This window comes from Centruroides sculpturatus, unplaced genomic scaffold, assembly GCF_000671375.1.
Source record: "Centruroides sculpturatus isolate CEXI.00-Female unplaced genomic scaffold, Cexi_2.0 scaffold1195, whole genome shotgun sequence".
NCBI lineage: Eukaryota > Metazoa > Arthropoda > Arachnida > Scorpiones > Buthidae > Centruroides > Centruroides sculpturatus.
In genome coordinates this window covers 204,884-226,289 of record NW_019385534.1, presented here as the reverse complement: position 1 = coordinate 226,289, position 21,406 = coordinate 204,884, and the positions used below count along the sequence as shown (strand labels likewise).

Sequence of the window (21,406 nt, the reverse complement as noted above, 5' to 3'; positions counted from 1 at the left end):
GTCCAGTAATGCTCATCGAACAAACAAATTTGGGCGCCCTTCGGGAGCCATACTTCTTATTATAATAAGAAATTTTGGAGAAATTATATATCAAAATATAACAACATACTATATGCTAGTGATAATAAGAATTAATAAGCAACTCAAAACAGCTTGGAATGAATCTTATCTAGGAGTAATTGTGAAATACCTCCCCCTCCAGTGATTAAGAGGAAACCAATATTTAATGAAATCCAGCATCAGATGGACAGATGGGCCTTTTCAATACACTTATGGTTATTCGGAGGAGATTTCAATTCAAGAATAGATGAGATGCAGGACACAAAGATATATTTAAATTATGAAAATATTAACAACAACAGACAGTCCAAGGATAAAATTTTAAACAGTGAAGGAAAAATTCTATTAGAATTTGTTCAGGAAAACCAATTTGTTATACTCAATGGCAGAATGGATGGTACATACATATCTCAAAATAGAAAATCAATTGTAGATTTTATTATATGTTCTCAAACCTTAATTGAACATTGTCAGACTTTAACAGTACTTGATGAAGATATCTCAGATCATTTTCCTGTATGACTCACACAGCTTACTGAGTTGGATACAGGTAGATATATAAAAAGGATGATATAGCAAATGTCAGGAAAAAATGTAACTTTAAAATTGATAAAACACTATGTTTAAATAGAGTTGACTCTATAACAGCCGAATTGATAAATTGGGAGGAGAAAAACAATCCGATCGATAATTACCAAAAATTAATATCCAAAATAATTACAGACCGATTGCCTTATTATCCAGTTTTAGAAAAGTATTTACAGCAATTTTGGCAGAAAAATTTAAACAATGGATAGAGGTAAATAATTACAAAAATCCAACACAATATGCATATATAGAAAATGGTGGTACTCAAAAATCCTTGTTTGTTTTACTGACAACAATTCAAATACAATTATTAAAGAAAAGACAGAAGGGTTTTGCAATATTCTTGGACTTAACAAAAGCTTGTGATTCTGTTAGTATAAAGTTGCTACAAAACAAATTAAATAAACATAATGCAAGATATTGCTTAATTAACATAATTGGTCAATTATATGGTAACTACAACGCGATTATTAAACAAAACAACATATGCTGGAATTCGTTTACAAATAGTAGAGGACTATTACAAGATAATCCCTTATCTCCAATTCTATTTAATTTCTATTTATTCGACTTAAACCAATGTTTTTTAAGGGAAGATGATGGAATCTATATAGATAATTTATGTATTCACTCAATTTCATATGCAAATGACATAATAATACTAGCTCTTACTGCAATAGCTTTAAAGAGAAAAATCATACAGATAACTGAATATCTAGACAATTTAAAAGTAAAAATAAATCCTGTCAAATCAGAAATTATGATTTTCAGAAATGGAAATAATCTCTCAAAAAAAGTTAAATCCTTTTACATTAAGAATGAAAAAATTAAAATAGTCAATGAAAAAAATTTCTTGGGAATAATTTTTACGTTTAACTTATCCTTCTTCAAACAATATAAATATACTATAACTAAATCCAGAAACCTAATAAGCAATTTGATTATGATATGCTGTAAGGCAAAAATTAGAAACATTAAAACTCATTTTCAGCTTTTCAACACAATAATAATAAATGCGTTATGTTATGCCGCCCTATATGGAGCTTAAATAATTTTTACGACTTAGAAAAAATTCAGAATATATTTATTCTCAAAATCTTCCAGTTAGAATATGATACTCCAGGAAGTGCTCTGCGGCTAGAAATTAATAGATTTAAATTGAATACTATTTTGATTGAAAGATATGTCAATTGGCTAAAAAAATAATTAATGCAGAAGACTTATCAACAAAACTAGTGTATTTATTGTACAACAAATCTAAAAATACCAACATAAAACGAAACTGGATTACACAGTTATCAGGGATATTCAATGTATATGGATTTTCCATAGAACTGGTGTTTGATTACCTTATTAATAATGACCAACGAATTAATCAACTGTTATATAAAGCTACGGAATACTCGATAATCCAGGATAATGAAGATATACAAAAAAGAAATAAGTTACAGTATAATGTTATTTTTAATTATCCATATATTAATAATTATATGTTTCTAAATCTGCCATTTAACGTTAAAAAATTCTTCATTCAATTACGACTTAATCAAAAAGGTCTAAATATTGAAAATAAAGCTATAGATTGTGATCAATCTGGATGCTCTAAATGTGGTAAAAAAAATTGTTAAAATTTCATTTAATTTATAGATGTAACGAGAAAAACAAACAAAATGTAAACACTGGTGAGAATTATGAATATAATCAAGAGATGGAAATTGTTATGTATAGTAAATTAGACAAAATGAATATCAATGACATTTACAATTTATATAATATGTTAAAAACAACATTTTTTAGTGATAAATATACTGTTAATTAGCCTTATTCAATCATTAAATTAAATAGACATTTAATGCTAAAATTTATCGAAAAGTTCATTTATGTAAAACTAAGAAATTTTTAAAATACCCCCTTGTAACAGGCTACTGCCTTTTTATGTTAATAAACATTTGATTTGATTTGATTTGATTAATTTTTAAATGGTTCAATCGAATAATGATTAAGGAGAATTAACGTTTAGAAAAACAATGAAAATTTGTACAGAAATTCTCAAATATATCTCACAAATAACGATTTACAGAAGAAAATCTGCAATGTACAATGATAAAGAATTGGATAAATTGATGAAAAAGGAGACTATCAACCGAAAGAATCCTCCAGAAAGTAAAGAAAATACAAAAGAAAAATTTCCGACAACGTGTTGCTTAACTTTCCTGGAAACATTTAAAACAGCGTGTGGCGCCATCTGTTACGATATTTTATTAAAACATTTTTAAAAATATTTTATAAAATGGCAAAAAGCTTAACTTCGAGGATAGGGATGGGTTTTATGGAAAATTGTAAATACTAATAACGAGTAAAATTATACCACTAGAAATACCACACACGATCGATTCCCCTTTATCTCCCACCCCGTCGACCTTTAATCACCGAAATTTAATAGCATGAACCCTCCTGCAAAATTTTCCCCTCCGGTCCATAAGCTTTCCATATCCAGTCTCGGTTTTCAACCCAATAAATAACATAAATTAAAACTGAAGTTTATTTTTGAAATTTAATTCATTATTCATCAGAGAGACTAATAAAATATTTGAAACGAATCTGTATATATAAATATATATAATACTATTTTCGGTTTACTTAATAATTAAACTCTAACTTTAACTCCAGACAATAGAAACAAATAAATCTGTATTTAAATCTATTATTTTTCGTAGTAGAGTTAAATCTTCTCCGGAGGTAATAACGATCATTTAAGTATTATTAATTGACTGGTTGGAATCGTGACGTAACTCTATCTCGTCCCTATTTCCTTTGTTGCGGGCAATTCCAGTGTTACCTAATTAACGCTCCGCTAGTTGCAATTTCTAGACGTTCTTGACGACAAACATATGGATCAATTATGAATTCGACAATAAATATTTTCTAATCATTTGTTTATCTGCAGTCAAAATGATGCGATTAATTTTTAAAACGTGATAAACCCTTCATTCGAGTTATTTTGTAAAATCAATATTCAAATTTATTATTTACTGTAAAAGAGAGAAAGTATGGCGAGGTAAAAAAATGATCCTCCCTTTCTGGACTGGGAACTTTCAAACGTGGAGAGAGGAAAGAATTGGGTACTTTGTGTTTGGTTGTGAGTGTATGAGTTTTAGTGAGTGTGAATCGGTGCGTGAGTAAATGAGTTTTAGTGAGTGTGAATCGGTGCCCGAGTGAATGAATGAATGAGTGTGAATGAGTGAATGAGTGTGAATGAGTGAATGTGGGCGTGAATGAATGTGAGTATAAGTGAGTGTGAATGAGTGTGAGTGAGTAAATTAATGTGAGTGTGAATGAATGAATGAATGAATGTGAATGAATGTGAGTGAATGAGTGAGAGAATGTGAGTGTGAATGAGTGAGGGAATGTGAGTGTGAATGAGTGAGAGAATGTGAGAGTGAATAAGTAAATGTAAGTGAGAGTAAGAATGTGTGTGAGTATATGGAGGCAAGACAAGCGTCAAAATGGGTGAACACTCATGTTACTTAGTGGGGGTTTCTGAAAGTTTGTGTTCTTGTCGAAACTTTCTAAAATTTTGCAGGGAAGTTTGTGTATTTTGCAGGGAGGGGCAATGATGCTATTAAATTTCGGTGGTTGAAGGTCGAGGGTTGGGAAGATAGAGTGTCACAAGCAGCGGAGTGGCGTGGGTGTCAGCCGCCCGGGGCGGAAGAAAATTTCGCCGTCCCGTTTTTTTAGTTATCTTAATTTAAAAGACTAAAATTCAGTTTCGTAACAGAAGAACAAGTAATGAAAATTTCCTTGCCAGCGTAGCAACCTGTTCAAAATAGCTCCATTGAACATTGGAGGTGTATATGAGAACAAGTAAATCGTACTAGCAAAAACAGAAAAAAAAGGTCGACAGGCTGTACGCACGGGTGAAATTACCAGTTCACCCGGACGGTGAGTCTATTCCCGGACTATTCCGTGCTCATTTCAATCGGTCCGAATCGTAGGTGCGACAATGGTTCAAATTTTTACAAGATATTATTATTATTTATTGTGAAATTTTGCCGCCCCCTAAAAAGTGCCACCCGGGGCGGGCCGCCCCTGCCGCCCCCACTACGCTACGACACTGGTCACAAGTCATATCTCGAGTGAGTTGGACTTGATGAAGATTTTACTCGTTATTAGCATTTACAAATTTTTTATAAAACTCATCTCTACTCTCAAACTTAAACACTTTGTCATTTCTATAATAATTAGTAATATAATAATAATTTAAAAAAAATAAAATCTCGTAAGAAATGGCGTCACACACAATTTTAACTTATTCGCGGGGGAAAGTTACGCAATTCGTGAATGGAATTTTTCTACTATTTAGTTAATAAATCAAACTTTAGATATAGTATAAGCATAAGTTTATTATTATTTTTAAACTAAAATTAACTCCTTTCATTCCATTAATGAAGGACGGACAGACAGACGAACGATACCGGGAATATACATATACATATAAGTGTAAACTTTGAAAATTGCAGCCCAAAAAATGCATAAATTAACGAGAAAAATAAAAATTTGGTAATGGAAAATATTAAGATAATTTGAACACAAGTACAGTATTTAACATTACTTTGATTTATTTATTGTTTAATCAACCTATATAAATTATAAATTAATATAGTTATTTTAATTAAAAACAAGATTTATATGACATTAGCAAATACTAAAAATGAAATTTATATTTAAGCATTTTTAAAGATTAATTTTTAAAAACTTTAATTACTTATTTATGCTGTTCTAAATAGCAGTAAGTCAATATCAATTATTATATACTTACATCTACTTAAAAAAAACTGCTAAGATGCATTAAAAATAACTGCATAAAAGGGGTTATTTTTAACTCCTAAATCGAATTTTTCTTCTATTAAGTGCATTCTGATAGATGTATTTTAAAATATGATAAGTAACAATATATTAAATGAAAATACTGAGTGCTTAAAAGCTTTAAAATATAATTATATAAGAGCAGAGCTATTATTAAATAATATATATATATATTAATTAAAGAAAATAACGTAATTTGTTCGAATGGGACGTCACACACGGATTTATGTTACTAGCAATATCATGAATAACATTAGATAAACTAACAGTGTCTGTTAGTGACAAAGACTTTCTTTTCCTCTCTCCTAACGGATAATATTTATTATTTATTCACTGTAGGAATAATTATATAATATTATGATATTTTGTATCTAATTTAATTACAAATATTTTAATAATAGAAATAAATAAAAAAACTGCATTGATATTTTTATTATAAGATCTAATTTCATCCAATTTTTGTTGAGAAAAGATGAAGCGAAATTAATTAATTATTTAAGAAAATGTATATCAGATGAAAATTCGATTATTTTTATCCCATTATTCTTGATATAATTCTAATGATTTTTTTATATTATAGGAAAGATAAATTCGGTGGATTTTGGGAACGGCAAATATTAATGAAAAGCAATTTATTTTCAAAGAAATTTTATCCTTTAAAATATGAACCTTTCATAATGTCATTAAATTTAACCACGCAATCTTTTTATTTATTCTTTTTTTTAAAAAATATATATATACAGTAAAACCAGTCCAAAACGGAAACCTGCCTAAACGGGAAAAATTCTCGAAAACAGCGATTTTCTACGTTTAAAATAAACCTGTTCAAAACGGAAGAAATTTCCGGTACCGTGCGATTCCGTTTTAAACAGGTTTTGCTGTATTTTAATTATTTTTAAATTTCAATAAAACTGATTAAATTTTTAAAAAGTTATGCATATAAACTGATATTTTACCTTCTTATTTAGTTATTCATCTATTCAAATGAAAACTGATTTACAGAATTCATTTTCTTTGGACAGAATAGTATTTTGAAAATCCATTAAAATGCATTACATTAGTAAAATTGAAGGGGAAGAAAAAAAAATAAAAGAAAAGAAATAATGAAATTGCCAACCCTTTCTCTAATGTTAAATAGTTATATTATACAGTAAAACCTGTCCGAAACGGAAACCTGCTAAAGCGGAAACTTGCTAAAGCGGAAGAAAAATATACGGTACCGTGCGATACCGGTTTACTCAGGTTTTACTATATACCAATTTATAATGATAAAAAGCTACTAATAAAATAAAAACCTGCGTAAACCGAATATTTTCCGTTTTAGACAGGTTGTTTTGAAAACAGAAAATTCTCAAGAATTCTTCCCTTTTATACAGGTACCCGTTTTGGGCAGGTTTTACTGTATTTAGACCCTTTTATATTTTATCTTGTTTATCTTTCCATTACTTTATCGCACGAGATTCCACTTTATCTATACTAACCGATCAATAGAAAATAAATACATATATATGTATATATATTAAAAAAACCGGATATATTTTTAGATATCAAACAGTTGAAAAATGTTATAAAATCAATTGAAAACATACATCAAACATTTGTTCCTGGACGTTGTATCTGGCGTGCCTTCTTCCTAAATCGTATAAAATTCCAGCCAACACTCGACTATCATCCAAATTATCTATGGCCGCTTCTAAAGCTTGCATAACCAGTAGAGCATGGCGTTGAAGTTCTTCTAAATCCCAGTCGTACGTTCCGTCATCCTTCAGGGTCATGAACTTCCGAAACATTTTACATAATTCCGGATGCCTAGTAAGAAATCTGTAAACAAGAAAAAACAAAAAAACAGTAAAAGATATAGCGGTGCGACATGTATAATAAAAGAAGAACGGCATGCATGTATATATTTTTAGCAGCATCAAAACAACTTAAACCGACGTATAAAAAAAAATCATCTCCCTCCATCGAGTGCGGCTTGTGGCTTCGTGAGGCCCTGGCAGACTCGAATTAGGGGGCCTCCGCGTGTAATATGCGAACGTTTTTTTTCTTCGGGAGAATTCCTTTGCGCCACAACGATGGAGGGAGTCCCTATAGATAAAGCCCAGATTTTTTTAAGTGTCATTCGAAATTAGTAATGACATCTGTGGGCGTCGAATTCAATTATTGAATTTACCTTTGAAACACGATGGTTCCAACGCCGACCATGTCCTGCGAAACTATGGACCAAGTCGATCTTACTAATTGTATTTGTTGCGGTGTTAAATTTTTAGATAATTGTGGCTCGATATTGCCCTTTAAAACACTTTGCCTACCAACGCTGCAACCCATTCTATTTAAAAAAATAAATAAATAATAGAGAATTATTCATCTATTCTAATATGTAAATTTTACCGAGATTAAAAATTATTTTATACATAATTTTTTTATATAAAAGCAAGCTTATTTTATCACCCGGAAATATACACTCCAAGTAATGATTTAATAATAAATTTGTTCCGCACTTGTCACCTTTCCATTGTTTCTTTTATTGTTAACGATGGAATATATTATTGTTTTTAATGCTTCTTTAAAAAAAAAAAACAAAAATTTAAAAATACGCACTCCGACAAGGTTAAATCTCAGGAAAATCTTCTGTACAATTTTTTAAAATTAATTACACTGTACATAAAAATATATGTGTAATTAATTTAAACAACAGTCGCAAATTTTAAGTAATTTTACAATTTCTTATAACAGTAAATAATTCCAGAATGTAATTTCCTTTTTTTTTAAATAATAAAAGGTATAATTAATGTACTCGAGTGTATGAAAGTTGTATATAAGATGTAGCCATTGTTTAATTACTTTACACAGAAATGGCTATTGATGAATATATTTAAAGCACGTAAAGGAGAAAGTATCTCTACTTCATCATCACTAATTAATAAATTCAATAGGGGGATGATGATAACTATGCAACGAAGCATTTACGCGAAGAAAATCGAATTGAAAACGGCAAGTTTATGTAAGTTAAAAGAGTTAATAAGTCATTTCTTTAATAAATAAAACTAGTTTTATATTATATATATTTAGAAAATGATGTTGAAACGTCACCTGTCACAACAGCAGTCGTTCTTCCAACGTGACATCCATAGGAAACAGCATCCGTATCTCGACAGCATCCATCTCTATCAACGGATCTAGCATAAATGAAAGAGCGGAAGAAGGATGAAAACGAGACTGATAAAATCCGTGACGAACTTCCTCTCTAGTCACATTTCTACGATTAAATATTAATTAAATATATTTTTTTAAATTAGTGAAAAGAAAAATCATCAGTAAACTAATATATGAGCGGGTGTATAGAAAAGGTATGTAAATTAGATAAATTTCCTTAATTACTTTTCTTAAAAGTTTATATTATATTTTTTTAATGATTTTTGAGTGTAAATATCTCTCTTAATATATAATTTCATCCTTTAATTTTAAGGAGAATCGATAAGAATAAATTGAATAAATTCGTCATCTTAGATTTACACAAATCTGATTTTTTTCTATTATAAGAGAAATGACAGGAAATTAATTTGATCAATAAAAATATCTTCAATGTTTTCATATTAATAAACATGCCTTGTTTAATATATAAAAGTGAGAAGAATATATTTTTGTTGATAAAATCATTTTCTTCTATATATTTTTTTGATATAAGAAGTATATAGGCTACATACTGTACTGTACATAAAAATAATTATTTTTTCCTTTCTAGAACTTGTACAAACATCAATTTTCTTTCTTCTTTTGATCAAGAGAATCGACAAACCGTTTGATTTTTCTCATATTCGAGATAATTCTTTATGTCTTCGATACTCTGAAGTCCTTTATACAATATTACAATTATTTTTACAGTTGATTTCTTAAAGAATACATTAAAAAACTCTATTTTAGAAAAGTAAAATTATGTTTAAATGCACGACAAGCTAAAATTAGTCGTTTAAGAAAAAAAAAAAAAGAGGTTGGGAAACACTAGATTAAACAAATATAAAAACTAATAGAGTAAATGAATGTGAAACTATTGTATTCATAAAAAAATAAACGAATAAGTTGGAATTGGTTTATTGTAGAGCAGGAAATGAAAATCTTTCAATAGATGATCCATATATTCAGCCTGAAGCTAAAACTGAACAGAACATTCTGTTTGCTTTGTTGCATTTGTCTAACTCTTTTTTTTAGTCGTGTAAATCCTAAGGTTTCTCTAACTGGCTGATAAATAATGGATAAGTCTTTTATATAAAACATAAAAGTCAAATTAATAAAAACCATTTCTCTCACTCCGGAAAGGTTATTTTGGAAAAATCGATTTTTTTCCTCCCCTCGTTATTAGTTTATCGAGTTATTAAGTAATTTAATGAAAAATTTTAAAACATTTAGTAATTTATAATAATATTTTAATTGATTATTTATTAATTTAAAACGAGAAAAATCTTTAACAGTTATCGTTTTTCCTCTATCACTCGTTATGTACGTATCTAAGTAATTACAGTATATTATTAATAAAAGCATATCCTCGACGTTTAATAATCTAACTACACGTTGTAAACATGTATTAGATGATTGTTTGAAAATCTTTTCTCATAACGTATTCAATAATGTAAATGGGTCGTGCCTCCAGAGAGAAAAATCATCATTGATGATGATTTTTCTCTCTGGAGGCACTGAAACTGCTCGTTAAAATCATCAAAGATGATTTTAACGAGCAGTTTCATATTGGGACATTTACAACTGGGATTTCAGGAATGATAACTGAAGCCAATTTGATTTTTATTATGATTTAAGTATAGTTTTCCTATATATATATAGAGGGAAACTACTTAAATCGAATGTATTTTTATATTATATATATTTATAATAGTAATAATAAAATTAAAGTGTTGATTCTCTATAATAATAATAATAACATTAATAAACATTTAAATTGCAACATTATTATTATTATAAATATATAATATAAAATACCTTATAACTACTTCAATATAAAGTATACTTCGATTATATTTATTTTTAGTTTTTAATCTTAAAATATATATTATTTGTATAGGATATTTGAAATGAAAACATGTGTATCGATGTTACAAAAATAAAAAGTTTTTTTTTTATATTTAATGTTTTATTTGAAAAATATTTCAGAAGTAAAATTGAACTAGTGGGAAGATATTTACTATCATTTCCTTTATTTTATGTTCTTCAAAGCTTAAAAAAAAAAAAATAATATATAGCCAGAAGCTGAACTTCTAAATATGTTAGACATTTTTTTCCCTTCTCATTCACTACTTTTTAAATTTATAAAATAATGGCTTTCATAAGTAAATATATACAAAAGGAAAGATTTCATTTATAATTATTTTTATGTTTAATTATAATTATAAATATTTTTTTAAATGTATATTTATGAACATTTACACCCTTAATAGTAATGATGGAAATTTGTTACTCTTAACAGCAGTAACAAATTTCCAAATGTTTGTTGCTAATTAAGAAGAAATATTATTATTAAAATAATTAAATAAAATATTTTAATATTGAATATTAATCTTCTCTTACAGAAGTAGTCTATAATTTTATATATATACATAAAAAAAATAAATAAACAACACGAAATAATTGCAACAGCAAGACTTACTCTGAAGATTCTCTCATTAGGATACATCCAAAAAAAAAATTATTTTTTTTCTTTTCTTTATCTCTGACGATTGTTATTATCTTTAAAAAATAAATTATTTGATTTAAAAAATATATAAATTCCCTCCAGATCAATGAGTTAATTATTTATTCTCCTATATAATTAAAAAAAACACCTGTCTACTTCTTAAATATTTCAAAATTTTAAATTAAAATAGCTTAAAAGATAAAGAATTTCTCTTAATAAAACACCAAATTTAATTTGTTTTAATTATTAAACCGAAAAATTATAATAATTGAATAAAAAAAATATTCATTCTTAAGAATAAAAATGTATTCTAAGTCTATTTTATTGATTTTTTTTTATAATATTGATCGCTGTCTTTTGATAAGGTTTTAGCTCTGTTACTTATTTGACACGTATAGATTAATACTCACTTTGGTGAAGAAGAAATAAAATAAAAAAAAAAATTATTGATCAGTTTTGTTCAGTTTCAAGTAATTGTTTCAAATTTACCGACTTTTATTCAATATATAGTCTATAGAAAAAGTTCCGGTGGTTTGTATCGCGAAGAAAAGATTTTAAGTTAAGCCGCTCATAAAAAAGTATTCCTTTTTAATATAAATAGAAATAAAAATTATAAAACAAACTAACAAGTAGGCCCGGCATTGCTCGGGCAAAAGTAACGATAGGGAAGATTAACATTATTACGTTATAGTCAACCTTACCCGTTTTCACAGAATGCAAGAATTGGGTCCCCCTGTTTCCGGACTGATTAGAGAATTTTTAGATGGGTCTAAAAATATGTTCGATTTCCCGCAAAAACGAAAAATCTGCATCTGCGTCTTGCACGTCGCTTTCTCTTAACAATTCCATTGTTACGTAACACTTCCATTGTTACTTAACACTTCCATTGTTGATGGAAGTGTTAAGCCTTAATCCTGTCTCTCTCCCCCGTGGGGAGGAATTTCGAAAAATCCCTTCTTAGTGTTCATTTTCGTGACGTACCCTGTGTACCAAATTTCAACTTTCAACTCCTAACCGTTTGGGCTCTGCACTTATTATTATTATTATTATTATCATCATCAACCCGTCTCGATTATATATATAAATTATAAAAATATTATTTGTATTAATAAGTTTCAAATTTAAGATTAAAATCCCATCAGAACCTGTGATGGAACTTGCAAACTCTGATGGATTTCAGCAGAATTTCTGATGGAACTTGCAACTTGATGGGTGTACCTCGAAGAAAATTCATATAGAAGCTAGTGGCTTAAACGTAATTTTAAAAATAAAACGACAACCATTTTAGCGCGCTGGTTCTTCATGGCGGCGTTCGAGTTCTGCAAGCCTAAATAGAAGCACGCATACAGTAAATTTTATATATAGCGAAGAAGTTAAGAAAATACACTAAAAATACGAATTTTTATTAAAATTTACGATATTATTTACATTAAAATCTTTAATAAAGTGCCGAAAAGAAGCCTTGGTTCGAAATTCACTCTCTTAAAATAAACTTCAAAAGAAAGAAACAAGTTATTCGATACGAAAGAGTGAAGAATGGCATCATTTTCTTTATCTTTTATAATGCAGACTTATTCAAGAAGATAAGTAGCCTTATGAAGCTTATACTTAAAAGTCCTTTGATATTTTGAAGATTATCTTCGAGCGGCACAAACGTTATTCATATTAGATTTACGTTTTAAAAATATAAAAGTATTCATATTCAAAAATTAAAGAAAAATTATTTTAAAAATTAAATAAAATTTATTTTAATTTTTTCAATTTAAAAAAATAGCAAAATAAATAAATATATTTGAATAATATAATCGAAAATTCGTCGGCAATGTTTGAAGTGGCGCCCTCGCGCGGTCGAGATCGATAATAACGCCACTGTAAATGAATTTCCTCCTCCTCATCCTTTGAATGATCCAGGAAGAGAGAGAGAGAGGCTGAGAAAAAAATATATAAATAATTTTCTAGCATTTTTGCATGTATCTAAATTTTAAATTCCATTATTTAAAATATCGAATGCATTAAAAGAAAATTAAAAATTTAAATACACGAAGAACTTTGATATTACATAATCCGAAAGACTACTCAACTTGTTTAATTTTAGAGTATTATAAATGCTTCAAATGTACGATGTGTAGCATTAAATGGATCTTCTGCTTACCTATAAAAAGCTGTAGAGCTTTTATTAGGTGTCATTTGAATATTTTTTCGCTAAAAGCAGGAGAATAAAAATGATTATTATGTTTAAAATATATTAAACTGATGGACTTGATAAGTTAAACGTATTTTTATGATGTAAAATCAGTCGAAATTTTATTTAAAAAATGCATTTAAATAGAAGAAAAATTTATATTTAATATCATTTTTCGCCCTCCCCTGTATTTTTTAATACAGAGAGGAAGAAATTTAAGATTATTAGAGATGAAAATGGCGAATATGAGCTTACTTATAGACACAAATTTATTATTTTATTTGTTTAAATAAAATTTTTAAAAAATCCGAATATCATTAAATCTATATCTTTCGCTTCGGCTTCTGTAGATTTACTGTTATTACTTTTTAGAATGTTTCTTAAAAAATACTGAAAGAATACAATAGTTACTGAAGCAATTAGAATGCTACAGCAGCTATATTATTATAATTATCATAAATTCACATTACATTAAAGTAACAACAACATGATTTTAAAGCATAATTTACAGGTTCAAAAATCAGTTTACCATTTAATTATTCTTCGGTAATTACTCTATTTAATGAAATTAATCGACAGTGTTTACGGGATTTAGAAACAGTTGCCTATACAAAAACAAATTGATGTCCTTTAATAAGATTTTTCCAATTGTTAATGAAAGCAGGGCGTGGTTCATAATAAGAGTATTTAAATAACTGCAACAGGAAAACAGTGTTATGGATAATGATTTCGAGTGCCGTAGAATAATAATTTTTGAAAAAAACCCGCATTAAAAGTACACACATCAGGAAATTCATATACACATGCGTTTTATATTAATTTATTAATTTAAATAATATTTAAAAAATGTATGTCATCTATAAAGGAATTTAATGTTTGTAATTATGTATAAATGAGTCCATACTAGTTAAAAAATTCTTTTTAATTAATAAAAAAAAACAATTTTCGACATTTACATAAATGAATAGTCAATACATTTTCTATTTGTTAGTTTGAAAATTTAAATTAGCCAATAACATCGCAGACATTCGGAAACGGTTAATTTTAACAATACAGAGGCAAATAGAAAAAAAATAACAATAAATATTAATAACGAAAAGAATGGGAAGAGAGAGAGAGAGAGAGAGAGAGAGAGAGGAAAAAAAAATCAAATATTCGAATAATTTAAGAAAATAAATTCGTTCATTCATTCGTAGAAAGCAAATATGAAAAGCAAATCTTCGCAAGTCAAAAGTTGTTACCATAGTTACGAGCGATGACGTCACGATTATTTGGCCACCTTTCGGACGAAGCAGTCAGCTGATTCGGTCGCATTACAAAACATCAAACAGATGGATTAACGGAAGCGAATGAATTAAATGTAAAATACGTTCAAACTAAAGAAAAGGTAAGGTTTTCGATAAAATTTATCCCGATTTTAATTAGAAATATTTTAAAAAAACCAACAGATTTTCTTACACGTAGATTTTATTTTAAGGAAAGTTTTAATTAATAAAAAAATCGCTCAAATAAAATGCGGTATGTTTACACATTATTTACTTTTATTTATTATTAATTTTACCGAAAATACTGTCATTAAAATTAAATAAATTCTTGAAAATAATCTATATATAGCCTATATTTAATAAATTTTTTTACTACTTTATAATTATATATTTTCTTTTATAGATCTTATAATGTCGATATACATAAATTAATAAAATTAATTTAAATAAATAAATAAATAATAACAAAGATAATTTTTTAAACATTATTTATCATTAAAAAAAAAGTTAAAAGACCGATTTTATTTTATTTTATTTTTAAAAAATTCATCAATAGTCCTTGATTAACGAGGTTCCTATAGTAACCACTAGATGGCTTATATATTTTTGAAAACAAACGACTTTTTCCCCCTAACGTATTTAGTAATTAATAAGAAAGAAAATAAAAAATTAAATTTTTTGTAATTAAAATTTAATTAATTTTTTTAAAAATAATACATGTGACACACTTGACGATAATAATCCATTTATATCGGAAAATAAAACAATAAATCGCGTTGACTTCTTAATTACCATTTGTAATATTGACTTAAATAAGATTATTTTATAATCCTTTATCACTTATGATAATTAGCTATGAAAGCCATCGATTTAAACTTATTTATAACTCGAGAACCCATAGAAAACAATTACGCCAACTTAAGACATTGTTTACATTGTCTCGGAGCGCGCTTAATTATAATATTCAAACCTTTCAAACTTTATTAAATAAAAAACTGGAGCCATTAAAACTTTAGAAATTTCTTTACAACTTGTTATTGTTTTCTTTTTGTATTTTATAAAATAAAAACAAGATAACAAGTGAAAGGATATAAAAAAAAAAAAAACAGTAAACTTGGCATTCGATATCATCGATATATTGACTTTTTAAACAATTTTAACGCAAAAAAAAACTCAATTCTATTTAATGGGATGAATAATTTATAATATAAAGTAAAATATTACTCGATTATTTATGAATAAATAACGCATTTTTGTGATTTTTCAATGCGCTTTTTGTAATCGTTAAGCCATGCGATTATTCAGTTTAACTCATTTAAATCGATTGTAATTTATAATGTGATAGCGTGAATTTCCCATGGTTTATTTATTTTCTTCTTTTTATTTTTAGTTATTTAAGTTACATTAGCTGATGGTATAGTGTTAGAAATAAGATACATTAGCTAATAATGTTTTTAGGGTCGAAAATGTCGGGTACGCCCATTACAAACGTTTCGCGGTTAACTGTACAACTATATTTTTTTATATATGTATAAATATGGCATTTATCTAAATAGAAAATATTATTTGGGTGTAAGTTTTATAAATGTTTACATGTATAAATTATTTATTATGGTATTGCAAAGGAAAGGTTATCAGGAAGACCATTAAAATGTCTTTTTAATACGTAATGGCGTATCATAATATGGTGCTTTGACGAGAAAACAATAAGTTATTGTATTAGATTAAATATTTTAGAAGAGATATTTTTGCTTATTTATCTTTCAGTTATTCTACTGAATATGGAAAGTATCTCTTTGTATGGCACAACTATATTATTGGATAAGGACTTGGACATGTAAACAAAAAAGGACACGCTACACACGCTATTTTATTGAATTTAAATGATAAATGTTTGATTAAAGTTAAAATAGGTTGGCATTTTTTATATATTAAAGTTTTAATTTAGGAAATTAAGTGACAGAATATATCAATAATCATCAAAAAAAGTCTTGCGATTGATTGTTATCTAAAAACCTGTCGATACAATTGATCATTGGTTATGTGATAAATGTGTTCATGTAGAAAGTTTACTGTAATCAATCTAAATAGGAGAAATGTAACGAAAGAATAACTTGTTTTTTGGCCAAAGGACTGGCCATGTACAGTACTGTACAGTTTTCCGGGTTTTCTTCATTTAAATAAGAACTAGTTCCCCTCCTAAGAGGCACTCCTTGACAGATCGACCGTGGTATATTGTCTTATCTTATCAATCTAAGGAAGTATCTAAACTTACAGCAATAATTAATGATTTTTTTTAATTTTACTCTTAATTTTTGAAACATAATCAATGGTAAGTTCGAGGTTGAATAATAGAAATTGTATAAACTAACAGTAACCAGTCGATACGAAAAACAATATATAATATAACGACAAATATAGAAATAAATAATAAATTTTGTAAAAAAATATACAATATAAAATACAATAAATATTAATTGTATTGATATTTATTGTATTTTCTTTCGAATCTATTCTTACAGGTTAGTGTGAATTTATAACCATTATAATACAGTATATATTCAGGAAATGACGACATAAAGTGGCATTTATGGTTTTTTTTTCAAATTTTGTTCTTAATTTTTGAAGCATAATCAATGGTAATTTACCAATTTATCCTTATAAAAAACGAAATTCAATTCGAACTCGAACTCATGGAAGTAAACTGATGCCTCATCAATGAGCATACATCTAACGATAAGGCATCAATCTATGTATATTATTTAGATATTAATGTCAACTGTATGGGCATAGTCAATGGGTGTCTGCAGAAAGTTTTACAGGGGTTGGAACACTCGGAAACAATTACCTCAATAAATTTTTATTTAATTATGTAATTTTTTGGATTTTTTTTCACAAGTACTCGTAGATTGCAGAATACAGAATAGCATCAATACAAAGAGTATTCCATGGTGGAGGATGTAAAAAATCATTAATATCTCAATTTTACAATTATAATTTGTGGAACTTTTACACGATCTCAGAGGGGACGAGTACCCCGTCCCCCCTCTGCGACCATGAACATAGTCCACGTGTAACAGCGGATAAATTTGCCAAAAAAAATCTTCATTTCCCTGTATTAGTCTACAACGTAATCTTATAATTATTTCTTATTGACTTACATGTATTTTTTAAAACATATCTTAGGTTTACAACGCCAAATCCATATAAATCCTATCTAATTGGCAGAGAAAATCTTAAATGATCCAAAATTCGTTTGTCCAATTGTCTAAATCTCCGATTATCCAACGCATATTAAAAAATACGACCAATCTTCCTTAAGGATGGAGTTTTGATACTAAAAATTCTTAGATTTTAAAAGGCCCTTAAACTTCCAAGTGCACTTTAAGTACTTTAATTAGATAAATTGAGCTTCCGTATGAGGATAAGTTAGTTCTATATCATCTGCGTACATGATAATGTATTTGAACAAATCATTTATGTATATATTAAAGAGCAGAGGACCCAAAATAGAACCTTGGGAAACCTTGACCAAAGTAATAAGATGAATGGAATATTAAGAAAAATTTGATTGTAAAATTTTGTACATTTTAATCGTCTCTGCTTAAAAAATCTTTTCTATTCAGAAGAAATACACCATCCCTCTCGATCTTCCCATGTCAGAAGCACTCCTAGAAATGTTTCAATTATTCAAAAATGGTGTCCTCTCAGATGATTCTTCAGCTTAGAGAAAAGGAAAAGTTGCATAGCGACAGATCTACATTTTCTTGAAATTTTATATATTATGACCAGGGTCGACTGTTGTTTTGAGATCGCTTGGAATGCAAATAACGAAGTGACTTCCAACATTGGATTAGATTGATAAAATAAGCAAAGCAACACGAAAGGTTTGCCAAGGGGGTACTCCTTTGCAGGATTTTGCTGCGAAACTGGCCTGTATCTAGGTATCAGATATGAGAAAAAAATTCGGAAACTCCACATGGCCAGCCTGATAGTCATGTGATTCGAGATTTGACTGTATTTTAAAATGATCTTTCAGTTGGAGTATTTCGATTTCAATTCAAAAATTTTCTCCCAAACGGAGTTACATAGATAAACGGCATGGACCCATTGTTAACAGATAAAGTATGAATCATACACAAACAAGACACTACTAAAATTGAGAGCATTGTGATGATGTCACAATAATTAATTGCTCGTTTATATATTAACTTATTCTCAACTAAATGACCTTAAATTTTATCAGCAACTCAACTAAATGATTAGCTAAATATATTTTAAAAATTAAAAGATGCATTTACGATTTTAAATGCAATAATAAATGATTTAAATACACGCTTTTACTTTGCGTGTTTGACTTACCAATTATAATAAAAAGCGTATGCAATTGATCGAGTAGTTTCATAAATTTTTTTATTTTATTATTATTAGTCTACAGGTCAACACGGATATAATCTATTATTATTCTGTTTATGTTTCCTTGTTGCAATATTAAATTATTAGGCCCACGGACGTCGATCCATAAGGGACAAAGAAACATATTCCTTCCAAGAGTTTTGTATCGGAAAAGTATACCCCCTTCTATGATATACAGTTGACCCCCCTATAACACTGTTGATAATTCCGTGTTATATGAATTCCATGTTGTACGAGTCACTCAGATTTTACATATACGTGTGCCAGGCTGTGAACGGCTCACGTATTTGTAAAATCTAAGTGACTCATACAACATGAAATTCATATAACACGGAATTATCAGCAGTGTTATAGGAGGGGTCAACTGTATAGGGGAAGGTGGGGCAGGATGAGGACGTTAAGGTTTGAAAAATTATAAGATGGCAACCACTTTGATGAGAACAATAATTTTTTTATTCTCAGCAACTACAACATTTGGTAATATATAGTACAAAACTTAATTTTTGAAAAACGTTTTTAAAAACAAGAAAATTTAACATTTTAAAATTATATGTAAATGCGCCATCTTGCCCCACCCGTGGAGTAAGATGGGAATATTATTTTTATATACAAGAAAAACAAATTAAAATGGTTAAACCGTCGATTACTTCAATATTGGCACAAGAACGATGAGCTCATTTATCACAACGGCTACATTTATTATTATTTTCCGAATAAATAAATATAAAAGTTTGAACTTACTCGTATTTTACTTTACCAGACGATACTCTCACTTCGCGCATGCTCAGTTTCGCTATTTTGTAAGCAGACGATATTTTTTTTTTCGTGGGAAAAAATTATTATTTCGATTGTTATCTCACATTTTATTTCTCGTTAAGATAGTATTTAAATTTAAAAAATGTTTTCACAAATAAAATAAAACGTAAAAACATAAATACAGTATATACTGTATAAATTTATTACAGTTAGATATGATTTAAAAGTGGAATATTTCATTTTCTATAAAAAGATCATTTTTAAACTTATTATTTTATATATTCGAAAAAATGATATAGAATTATCAATGGCAATGAACTTAAAACTAGTTCGCTGCACTATATTGCGGTGCCTCTATCCAGCGGCAGAATTCATGGCAACACCCCCAATGTGCACTTTTCATACTGACTGCAAACACGGGTAAACTTTATTTCAAAACTAAACAATTTCAGTCTTTAAAGGTTACTTCGAATACCATAATAGCGAGGTTGCGACCGAAGTTTTCATATGTAAAACGTGAAATTCGAACGTCGAGCGCCGCTATCTTGTAAGCGGCGCTCGACGTTCGACGTTCACGTTTTAGAGATGAAAACTTCGGCCGCAACCTCGCTAATATCTTCATCTAAAAGGTAATGTAAAAGTTCACAATGATGCTTACTTTGTAGAAACTTTGTAGCGGGCGTAAAATTAAATGAAGTATTGCCGAAACGTGGAAAATTGTCTTACTTCCAAACAAAGAGAGAGATTCGGACGTTCTCTCTTCCCGTGATCCCTTTTGAGATTGGCATTTAGTTCCCCAAATAACAGCTAGATGAAAGCGCGTTAACCACGAATAAACAGACGTCTCGTCTTACCCCATGGCCCCATCTTGCACCACCTTTCCCTACGAGTTTATTTTATACTATTGTACAAAAACTAGGAATAGAAATACACAACGGGTACACCTTAATTTAAAATCCACTCAAAACCCAGCAATAAAACATTTTTCTTACTCATTTTATAGGCTATGTGAAAAGCAGTTTGAATCAATACATTCTAAAGTATAAAATTGCTAGTGTCAACAGTACTTCTACTCCGGCTACCCCCCTCATCGGGTGAAAATTAAATTAGGCCTATTCAGGGCTTTCGAGGGAGAGGAGCTAGGGAATTTTTTCCCAACCGATAGAAAACTTAGTGACCTTTAGTGGTTTTACCCCTATAAACTAAAAGATAAGTGTTTAAGATTGCTTTTTATTAATAAAGAAACATTCTATATATTTCATTCCTTCAAAAAATATAGCTAAAAGGGACCACGAAGAAGGAAAATGAGTCCTCTCTAACCTCAAGATCTTGATGGCCCTAGGCATATGCCTTTGTCTCCATATCTATCTCTTGTAAACGTGACTCCGATTACCTCCCAATGTAGGGGCCCTTTACATACAATATAGGGACCTAATACATGCATACCAATGCATGTATTAGGCCCCTATATTGAGAGAGCACTGTGACGAAAATGTGCAACCCAGCATTCTACGTTACTCACAAGGTTTCCTTCCATCCCTTTCATCTGACATAGACCCTTCCAGCTCAGGCTGACTCGTGTCTATTCTT

General features: G+C 28.6%; 1 protein-coding gene across 6 annotated transcripts in view; it reads right to left on the bottom strand.

Annotated features, from left to right (window-relative positions):
- The window catches only part of LOC111639901 (neuroglobin-like), a 61,679-nt gene extending 41,842 nt beyond the window's left edge, over positions 1-19,837 (bottom strand). For 2 of the 6 annotated variants that reach the window (XR_002759170.1, XM_023385856.1), the window contains exons 1-5: positions 19,802-19,833; positions 11,171-11,250; positions 8,608-8,693; positions 7,688-7,843; positions 7,104-7,335 (exon numbers count right to left, since the gene is read on the bottom strand). Coding sequence is in view for 1 of the 6 variants with exons in the window: in XM_023385856.1 (XP_023241624.1) it covers positions 7,104-7,335; positions 7,688-7,843; positions 8,608-8,675 (456 nt within the window). In the remaining 5 variants the exon portion in view is untranslated. Of the gene's footprint in view, positions 1-7,103; positions 7,336-7,687; positions 7,844-7,928; positions 8,024-8,607; positions 8,774-11,170; positions 11,251-12,342; positions 12,517-19,801 lie in introns of those variants that run through there. The other 4 variants (XR_002759173.1, XR_002759171.1, XR_002759172.1 and 1 more) reach the window with 4 other exon arrangements.
- Positions 19,838-21,406: the final 1,569 nt, after the last annotated feature.